Raw genomic sequence first — 11,351 nt, 5'->3', positions numbered from 1 at the left:
GGAAAAGGTTTTGATCTTTTATTATTTTCTTTACAAAATTTAGCCCAACTTTTCATCACTTGGGGATGTGTCCATAAATATGAAATATCTTTTTTAATTGGAGAAATAAAAGATTCAAGAATTTTTAAACCATCTTGTACACATAAATTTAAAACATGGCATGCACATCTTATATGAAAAATTTTACCACCAATATTTTGTTGACAAATTTTTTTAAGTTCAATAATTGATCTAGTATTTGCAGAAGCATTATCAAATGAAATTGAAAAATTTTTTTTTGTCAATTTATATTCATCTAAAATTGAAACAATTACTCTATAAATATTATTTACAGTATGTTTATCATCAAAAACACGAAAACCAATAATTCTTTTTTGAATTTTCTAATCATCATCAATCCAATGACATATAATACCCATATAAAAATGCATTTGCCAATGATCACTCCAAACATCACAACAAATTGAAACACGAATTTTCAATTGAGAAAATAAAAGCTCTAACTCTTTTTTTCTTTTATTATATAAAGAAATAATAGTTCGTTTTACAGTATTTCTTGGTACTCTTTTAGCAGAAGGATTTAAAGCTTTTTGACAATAATTATTAAAACCTACTTTTTCACCAAAACTAAAAGATAAATGTTCCATAGAAATCATTTTTGCTAATTCTTTTTTTTTATATATTTTTTCAGAATATTTAAATAAAGAAAGATTAGAAGCGTACCCGGAAATTTGTTGTTGAGACCGATCAACTCCTATTTTTGTTGGATGTTTTGTCTCCAAATGCTTCCAAAATGATCCATAGCCGCCCGCTTGTTTAAATTTATAAGATTTTCCACAATAATTGCAAATTACATCGTACATTTTCTCACCTTTGAATTTTTTTGTGAAATGAATGGAGAATATGTCGGAACTTTGTCTTGCTCTTGTAACAATTTTTGCTCGTTGCTCTTGCTCTTCATCTTCTTGAAATTGCTCATTAAATTCAGATTCTTGAGTTGGAATATCCAAATTTTCATTTGGAAAACCCTCAAAATTAAATTGGTCGGGAATCATATCATAGATGTCATTTGTAGGGATAGATGATTCTCCAATTTTTCCCTTGCCCTTACCCGAATTTGAGTTTCCTTCACTTGCCATTATATGATAATAAAATATAATTTGGAAAATTGAATAAAAAAATTAGAGAGAATAATTACTTAATAAGAGAGATTGTAGAGTAGAGAAGAATAAATGAATAATATAGAGTAGAGTGTAGTATATTGTAGAGAGAGTAAGTAGAGAGTGTAGTATATTGTGGAGAGAGTAATTAGAGAGAGTTGAGATTTTTTTGTAATGAATTTGTAAATAAAATGAGGTATTTATAATAAATCCAAAAATTCATTTTTTCAAAAATACCCTTGAAACTAGCCGTTTATGGCTGTTGGGAGGGGTAATTAAGACGTTTCACAACACATTTAAAAAAAAAAAAAAACTGCAGTTCTGACAGTTACAACCGCTAGAACCGCCGGTTTTAACCGGACGGAGAACCGGCGGTTCCAGTCCGGTTCCGACCGGTTCTCTGGAACCGCCGGTTCTAGTTCCTTATTTGCTGGAATCGGAACTGAACCGAATTTTTCCGGTTCCAGTTCCGGTTCGTCCCGGTTCCGATTCTCACTGGTTCCGGGTACAGTTCCGGGCCGGTTCGAACCGACGGTTCCGATTCCCGAAACCGTAATATGGCCAAGTCTGAGGTGAACGTTAAGTTTAGGAAGATTTGTAAAACTTTCAAAACGTGGACAACCAACTGTGAAAATATTTATTTATAAAAGACTTGTAACCATACTTCATTGTTGTTTTTAAATAAAGCTTAATTTGCCTCCTAAACTTAGAATTACTATTTAATTTATCCAAAAATCAAAATTTTGTAAACTTATGCCAAACAAATAAAAGGCCGATTTTAAATAAAAAAATAATATTTAATTCAAATTAAAATATAATTAAAAATAATTAAATATTTTATTTAGATAAAATATAATTAATAAATAATCAAAAAAATATTTTAAAACCAAATATTCATATAATCAAATATTTTTCTAATGTTATAATATTTTGAAAATAAAATATAAGATATTATAATTTTTTAATAATTATTGTTATGTTCTCAAATAAATTTTCTTTTCTAATTTTCAAAATTTTAAATAATATTCATTAGTAAAAAATGTAAAAAAAATTGATTTTTCATTCTTTTGATGCAAGTACTAAGGGGTAAATTATATAAAAAGTTAATTTATAGGCAAATTAAATAGTACTTCTAAATTTAAGAAGACAAATCGAGCTTTATTCCTTTGTAACCATCGACGAGAACTGCAGGCTCACATTTTAGTTAAAAGAGAAGGAATACCAACAGCTGAATTCTAATTAAAAATTAATATTTATTAATAGCAAATTCAAATTAGAATAAAAAATAAAAATAAAAATAAAAGTTGTGTAAAGATTTTGGGACACGTTTTCCTACGTTTTCCTTCTTAACTAATCCTGGAGTGTAGCTATAAAATCTTCCTATTTTCAAAAACATAGATGCCATACAAACAAAGACAGAATCATATTCACTCGTTGCAGGATGTCCCTTCTCTCTTCTTCACACTCTTCTCTCTTCTTCGTTTCAAACCTCAATGACAGACCTCTTCTCTCATACTCTAAATCCTCACCATCTCTCTTCTTCTCCAACAGACTCTCTAAAATCCATCATTTCTCATTCAAAAGCCCTACAAGGCGTACGTTTCCCTCTCTGATCTCATTCTCTTCCCTCTCCGAACCCACACCCGAACCCGAACCCGAACCCGATCCCGATCCCAACCTATCTCAAAACCCGAACCCAGATCCTAACTCTAGTCCCGGCTCCACCCCGTTGAGCATCACTGACGAGTGGGGCGAAAAGATTGAACCCAACACCGAATCCGATTACCCAAAATATGCGGACGCGGATCCTCCGGTACGCGATGATGAGTGGGAGGAGGAGTATGCTGCTGCTGGCAATGGTAGCACTAGTCAGTCTACGGGTGTCGTAGTGGAGAAGGATGATAATGTTGGGGACTTAAAGAGGATTTTGGTAGATACAGTTTATGGGACTAATTTTGGGTTTCAGGCTAGCCCGGAGATCAGAGCTGAGGTTTTGGAGTTGGTTAATCAGTTAGAGGCCATGAACCCAACTCAGACACCTGTTGATGCAGCTGAGGTTCTTGACGGCAACTGGGTTTTGTTGTAAGTTCCACGGTTTTAAATTTTTTTTTTTTTTTTTTTTTTAAATTCAAATGTTTTTTGTTTTTCATAATAGACAAGTATAATGAACGAAACTTTAGCTGCAAAAGGATAAGTATGAGAATCTGAATTTAAATGCATGAAATATAATTTGGACTAGTTACAGATTACGTTGGTTTTATTTGTTTACCCATTGTTGGAATTAAAGTATGAATTGTTAAATTGAGAGGAAATAAGTGCAAGGGAAATGAAAATAGGTTAGGAATATGTAGATGAAATGATTGGCTGTTGGATCATCGCTGTTGGCTGTTGAATGAAAGCTTTTTGCTGTAGGTTTCTATTAAAGATGACACTGAATCATTTCTTTGGGATTTGGTTGTAGTTATAGAATATAGTTTTTGAGGGGCTTTGTGACGATAATATGATATGGAAATTTGGTTTTTTGGAACATATATTTAACTCAAAATGAAGTAATGTTTTTGATAAATGTTGGAAACAACACATTCAGTCAGGGGCAGACCTAGAAATTTTGTTCATAAAAAGCAATTTCTTATAAATGGGTACCTTTAGGATTATATATACCTATATTTCTTATAATCATGCTCAACAAGTTTTGGTATTTTAAGTATTTTATATGATTGTTGTATTGTCAATGATATAAGAACATGTTATAAAAATATATATAGCTTTATTAACTTTTTCTAAATGAAATCTATATTTTTTTTATTAATATTTATTTTAAATCTTAGACATTAATAAAATAATAAGCATTAACCAAACAATTCACATAATTGGCCTCTCTTAAAACAGAATCTAGCCGACATTCAGATATCATTACCCTGTAGACCCAAATAACAACCTTCTTTTCTCCCTCGAGGGGGATAAACAGATATTTCGTTATTTTGTTGCTAGCCCAATGGCTTATTGTGTTAATTTATGATTTTATATTTTTTCAGTGTTTTAAAAGAATTAGATTGGAAAAATTGTTACCGGTCATTATGAATGCTAAGATGGGATCCTAAGTTATGGTTAAACTATAAAAGTTCTAAAATTTTGGGCAACCTTGTTTGTTTTTGCTGTTTTTTCTTTTTCCTAATTTTTTATATAAGACATGCAATGTATCATATTGATTTTTTGGCTTCAAAAATATCATTCTAGACTTATTTCCAATTGCAAAAATTGCAAATATACAATTTATTTTATATTAAAGAGTCAAAGGGGAGCAGGGGCAGAGGGAGGGGGGGACTTGGGGGAGCCTGGCCCCCCCAAACTCCAGAATTTTTTTTTAAATTTGCCTTATAAATTAGTATTAAAATTTTTTTTTCTTCATTTTGGTCCCCCTAACTTTTGAAAAATTTATTTTGGCCTCCCGAAATTCTAAAGTCTAGCTTTGCCCTTGAAGGGGAGTTCCTTTAGTGGTGCTGCCTTACTGTTTTGGTGCAACACTGGCATTAGAGAGTTCAAGATGGTGAGATTTAGCTACCTTAATATTGCAACTCATCTTCATAATAGAGAAAGTAAAATTTCACTCCTAATTATTCTCAGTTTGTGCATGAAAATCTTGATGTTGCTAGTGATATACTGATAGATATGCTCTCCAGGTTTATTTGCAATTAGTCTTATTGTATTTTATTGTGGATAAAGTATATCAAGAGCCTCTTATAGTTATGTCTAGGCAAGAGTGTTGTTAATTGTAAAATTAGTTCTTAATCAATTTTCTCTCTTCATTCTGCTTATGAGCTAACATCATCCAACTCTTTAAATTTTAAAATAATTATAATAGCCAAAATTGTACAACTTCTAAATTTTAAAGATGAAACACGTGCCATTCATAATTACACGAATGCAAAATCCCATAGGTTTAGGACACCTTTAGAAAATTGAATAATCAACACTTCTTCTTTTGAAATAAATTACTTATTTTTTAAAAAATATATAAGGTCTCACTGACCTACTTTGAAGTTTCCACATAATATTATCTCTTAAAGATTTTTAATAGTGATCATTAGTTGTGGATGAAGTTTTGAGTTTTCAGTGTTATTGACACCAAATGATCTCTTTTGGATTTGCTTGCAATCTTTCCCAGATTTATTTGTTTCTCTCCTTTCTTATTGCCACTTAGAAACAAGAAAAAAATTAGTCCTGCATTTTCTCTTTTTTCATGAATTATCTTTCACGATTTTTTTTTATAATTTTTTATGGTTATTTCTGTCTTGTATTGATCCTTGTTTTCTTGTTAAGCATTTAGACTATTTGATTCCTTTCACAGTGATCCTTGAATACGCAGCATGCAATTTCTTAAGATCATGCTATGTGAAGGGAAAACTATCAGTTCCTGAATCTTTACTGTTCGGTTCATGCAATTCACTTTGTGTAAGGTTGTAATGCAAATTTCATTAATATGTGTACCAACATGGAGGGAAATCCTATATAGGTCCATATAACACTTTACACAGGTTATTACAATTCCTGTTCAAATTTTTTGGTTCGTTTTGTTTTTAAGGCACTAAACTAGTGTTTCTATATCTCTTAACCATGGTTGTCAAAAACACAAGGTGAATTAGGGCACACAAGCTGGAGCCTAGACGCATGGTGTAGGCACGCACTTGAGGGATTTGAGGCGAATATTTCTTAAGTGTACATAAAATACATTTATGATGTTCTCAACTTGTCAACAGTAATAATTGAATGTAATGGCATTCTAAAATTCATGATAAGCTGAAAATTGCAAAGAAAAATAACTATAGAAAATAGTTGATTACAAGTCATCTGCCCACTAGAATGCAAGGAAATAGTGAATGCACAAGTTATGGTCAAAAGCAAATTATTTTCACTAAAGCCATCTACAAGCAAGATATTGTTAAGGATTAGTTGTAAATAGAGTACTATTAGGAGTTAGATTCCTAATTAGTTTATGATTTGTATTCCTAAATAGCTAGGTAACATAGGAATTCCTTATATATAGACCTATGTAATCGATTGATGAGATACAAGAAATACAATTACAATATATTCTCTCAACATGGTATTAGAGCCTTCCATTAAAAAAAAAAAAAAAAAAAATTCCCGAAACTTCCCTTATGAGAAGCCACTACCACCCTAGGAAGCCTTTCTAGAGTTAGTATTTTGTCTCACCACCGACCTCAGGATATTCTCAAGCCGCTGATCAGCGCCTCCCCAGAATCCAGTTGTCGGATTCCAAGTGAATGGCCCCCACGCGTCTCCTCTTTCTTCTTGCTCTGGTTCATGCGTTGGCGCATGTCCAATGGTCTTTTTCACTCCGGTTCCTCTCTCCGGCGTTGACTTGAAGATAGACGTGCAACCCAGTGAGTTGCATCTTTATTCTTGGGCTTATTCAATAGGTTTGTTTGCTGCGATTCTGTTACAGCTGTGTCGGGCAGTCTTCTGCTACTGTTGTTGCTTTAATTTGCTGAGGAAACATATTTTTCCTTTGCTGTGACAATTGGTTTAGGTAATTTTCGGTGATTTTCTAGTGATTCCTTTTTGCATTAGGGTTTAGTACTGCACCTTTGCTGCAGTTACGGGTATTCTGCTTTTGAACTCTCTCCTTTGTCGAGAGCAGTGCAACCCCAGTGAGTTAGCATTGTGTTCTTGGCCTTCAGTGGTGTGCTCTGTTTGCCAGAGTTTCCTTTGCTGCGTTTCTAAATATCTGCGCTACTGGACTTCCTCTTTGAGGCATTGATTGTGGAAGCTTGAAACAGCCTTGGGAGTTGTGGGCTTCCTCTTTGAGGCATTGATTATGGAAGCTTGAAACGGCCCTGAGAGTTGTTTTCTGGTTCAGTGAGATTTGTTTCGACAACCTAAGTGTGTTGTCTTAATTCTGCTGCTACTATTTGGTTTGGATTCTATATTACTATAATGAAGTGGGTACAGTTGCTGAGTATGGTATTGTGCTTTGCTGAAAGTAGTAGTTTGTAACAAGTTGCGCATGATTAACATCTATGCTTCAACTTGAGGGGGAGTGTTAAGGATTAGTTGTAAATAGAGTACTATTAGGAGTTAGATTCCTAATTAGTTTATGATTTGTATTCCTAAATAGCTAGGTAACATAGGAATTCCTTATATATAGACCTATGTAATCGATTGATGAGATACAAGAAATACAATTACAATATATTCTCTCAACAGATATAAAAGACAGCAACCAATGTAAGTTTCCTTAAAAATACACATGATATTAATTCATCTATAATTTGAACAAAAAAGCCCTTCACCTAGAAGTGTTGGTGTTTGCTACTAAGGAGAGAAGAAAGTTCAATTTGGAATTAGATTGCCAATCACATTGTGATATGTAAGAGTTAATTTTGTACGCAATTATAACTTATTTTATCTGTACAGACAGTACCATCTTGTGGTTGAAACCAAATTATTCACACATAAAGTGAAAAGATCCAAGCCCTACTGATAGCTTTTACCCTGAATTTTGCTACTTCTTGCAATTTTATCCCATGCCTTTTCTTTTAACTATTTAATCCTAATACGTAAACTTAGTTGTAGTTCTACTCTATCAGTCAACGATAGAAAAATAATAATATTTTATTGACAAAACAAATAAAAATATATTTTTTTCATTTCTTTTCTTTCGTTTTACCCTTTTCCTTCTTAGTGTTGTGGTGTGAACATTAAGGTTTAATGGTAAATTTTGGTATTTTTTGGTATTTGGTCTTTTACTGTTGGTGTGCAGTGCTGGTGGTGGTGTGGTGTTTTCCATTTGAAGAGGGATAAAAAGTGAGAAGGATGATGGGAAAGGAGAAAGAGAAGGGAAAGAGTGGAAGCAATACAAGGGGGGAGAAAGAAATATTTAAAAATTTAAAATTAAATTTTTATTCAGTTGAATACTGAATATTATTATTTGTTTCAAATTTGATTGATAGGATATAATAGCACAAAAGTTTGCAGGATTAAGTAACTTCAAAAAAAAAAAAACAACATTGGCTAAAATTACTGAAGGTTGCAAAGTACAAGTGAAAATTTACCATTAGGCCAAATATCCATAGCAAGTAATATAAATCAAATACCTCAAGTGCCTTGGGTGCACATCAAGGCTGCCTTGAAGGTGCTTATGCCTTGCCACCTAGTCATGTGCCTTAGAGATGAAGCTAGCCTAAGCCACTGAAGATGAGTGGCCTTTGGCCCAGTTGAGCTTGGAGCTCTGGCATGCCTTTGACAACTATGCTTCTAACCTTTCTTATTTGCATTTACATCTAAAATTTCTGTACTCAATGTTACAGTAATGGTATGGTCTTCAGAGCTATAAATTTTGTAGTCTCCCTTTTATATACAAAGTACAAATTTAAATATGTTCACCCAATTGAGTGTTAGTTATCATTGTGTTCTTGCTTTGACTGCATGGGACAACTGATATTCTCTCATTTCACCTTGAGGTTTTGAATAATCTTAAAAACATTGGTTCATTTTAGTTTTCATCAGTTATGCTCCACTAACATTTCACGGATGCAACCTTGAACTGGGGCTGGGGATGAAAGTATGTCATTTGTTTGGAAGTCTGTAAACTGAATGTCATTGTTTTGTCTAGAAAATATCAATAAAATCTGCCAACTACAGGGCCTGGGTACTCTTGTAAAGTAATAATTATTGGGCAATAGTGTGAACATATGCAAATTTTTGCTGTTGATTATATTTAGATTCATGGAAAATAAAATGGTGACAGACACGTTTCTGTTTGCGCTGTAACTGAGCTCAATCATAGTTCTGTTTTTCATTTGGATTTTTGTTACTGATAGATATACTGCATTTTCTGAGCTGTTGCCACTCCTGGCGCTGGGTGCAACACCATTGTTGAAAGTTGAAAGGATATCACAAGCAATTGATACCAGCAATCTCTCCATTGTGAACTCAACCACATTATCAAGCCCTTTTGCCACTTTCTCATTCAGTGCGTCTGCCTCTTTTGAAGTTCGATCTCCTTCAAGAATACAGGTACTCCTTAAAATCATGGTAACAATAACAAGGTGGTCTTCAGTGTTGAAAAAGAAGTAGAAAAATTGAAGAGAGTAATCAAGTATTTTCTCCATCCACAAATAACAGTCCTTATTTTCCTTTTAGGATGTGCGAAAAAAGTTCATACTCTTTTTTAAGCTAAAAGTGAACAAGTCAAAATGTTGCTTTGACGATAATACTCTTCAAATAACTGAGTGTGATTTTTTTGTTGCCTTTGCACCAAAATATTAATGACAGTAAAGTTGGTAAACTTAAAATTTTCTCTTTTAAATTACTTTACTTAACCTCAGTGCCACCCAAGGACTATAATTTGTGGATGGTGAAGTAATAAATTCCTGAGCGAGTAGACTGATATATGTATTTAAGGATTGGTCTTTGATGCAGTATATATTTTAATACAACACAATAAAGATAAAAATAGTAATAAATAAGTAAAAATAATAAATTCCTGAGAGAAAAATGAATGATGCATTTGAGAGATTATGCTTTGTTTTGAGCTTTCAAGCCCAATCTGACTAATGGGAACTTGAATTGTCTGAAAAAAATTCTTTGTTCACAAAACAGGAGTGAAGAATCTGCTCCCTTTAAGAAATCATTTGAAATTATCTTGCTATAACATTTAATGGAACTAATTATTTGGAACGCTGTGAAATTTTGAGTATTGACTTTGTTACTGAATGAATGAATTCCGGAACTGTATAGTCTAATTTAAATGTTTACAGGTTGAATTTAAGGAGGGAACCCTGCAACCTCCAGAGATAAAGTCCAGCATAGATCTGCCAGAAAATCTGGATATTTTTGGTCAGAAAATCAATTTGTCACCCGTGCAGCAATCTCTTAATCCTCTGCAGGAAGTAGCAGCAAATATTGCAAGAACCATTTCTGGTCAGCCACCACTCAAGATTCCCATTCCAGGTAGTCGAACAAGGTCTTGGCTTCTTATTACATACCTCGATGACGATCTGCGAATCTCCAGAGGAGATGGTGGTCTTTTTGTTCTGGTTAAAGAAGGAAGTCCTCTTCTAAATCAGTAGCCAGGTTCAAACTGCAGCCCTGCCAGCTGTGAAGCTTATATAGTTTCCTGTTTCTCTTTTTGGCCCCACCCCACAACATTTTTCTCGGTCAATCTCTTATAGGAAACAAAAAGGTTTAAAAGGCGAAGAACTTGAAAGCATTATTACATTCCATTGTAACTTGAAGTTTTACCAGATTGCTCTGTAATGTAATATTCCTGTGCAGTGCCGAGTTATTTCCGGATCTTTACCTCGACGGAATCCTCGGTTTCTTTAGCGTATAATATTTTATTATTTTATACCATTTCTATAAGTCAAAATGATAGTTGTTGATACGGATTTTCCTTCAATAAAATGTACTTGTTGCTGGGGAAAAATAATTAATTGAATTTGATTTTTGAGATTTAATATAAATATATTAAAGCTAAAACAGAGGAAAAGTAGAAACTCTTTTTATTGGTTTTTATTTTCCTTTTTTTTGTTTTTTTTTTTGAGAAATTGAGTTTTCTATTCTTTTTCCTAATTTTTTTATGACTTAGGAAGTATTAACTGTGTCGATTTAGAAGTAATTAATAAATAGATAAGTTGCTATGGAAGTGAAAGCTTAGAAGTGATTTTTTTTAAAATGTTAATTTAAAAATCAAAATATGCTTTTAAAACTTAAATTCTGTAATCAATTTATTTCTAAAATAACTTTCAAAAATTATTTTCATATATTTAATAATAAAAATATAAAATACAAAATAAAAATAAAAATATAAAACAAAAAATTGAAATTCATAAAAAAAATTGAAAAAAAAAAAAAAGATAAAAACCGATTTCTGCACATAAATGTGCGTGTGCATGTGTATATTTCTTTTTCATTTCTGCATATTCCTCTAAAAGTCCGACAAGTGAACGCCACATCTGCCAGCTGCAAATTGCTTTTCCTTTGACAATGGCGTGACAATTAGGTTTGAAGTTCCAATTTACAGAAGGATGCCACCTTTGCGTCTGGTTTCTGCAGTGTTAGGTATATCCACCACCTGTAGCTTTCTGACTTTTAACCTTTTCCCACGCGTTCCATTTGACATATGGATTGCTGCAGTTAACAAATTGAGCAAAACCAGTTTTCTCC

At 32.8% G+C, this 11,351-nt stretch overlaps 1 protein-coding gene across 1 annotated transcript; it reads left to right on the top strand.

The window, feature by feature from the left end:
- The first annotated feature begins 2,538 nt into the window (after window positions 1-2,538).
- Window positions 2,539-10,538, top strand: LOC105641185 (Plastid-lipid associated protein PAP / fibrillin family protein). The gene is made up of 3 exons (XM_012225673.3): window positions 2,539-3,242; window positions 9,005-9,200; window positions 9,944-10,538. The coding sequence occupies exons 1-3, from the start codon at window positions 2,602-2,604 to the stop codon at window positions 10,253-10,255; spliced, it is 1,149 nt and encodes a 382-aa protein (XP_012081063.1). The 5' UTR covers window positions 2,539-2,601; the 3' UTR covers window positions 10,256-10,538.
- Window positions 10,539-11,351: the final 813 nt, after the last annotated feature.

The sequence above is a fragment of the Jatropha curcas genome, chromosome 11 (assembly GCF_041381405.1).
Source record: "Jatropha curcas cultivar XTBG-Jc1 chromosome 11, XTBG_Jcur_1.0, whole genome shotgun sequence".
NCBI classification, from domain to species: domain Eukaryota; kingdom Viridiplantae; phylum Streptophyta; class Magnoliopsida; order Malpighiales; family Euphorbiaceae; genus Jatropha; species Jatropha curcas.
This window is presented reverse-complemented; position numbering and strand designations above follow the sequence as displayed.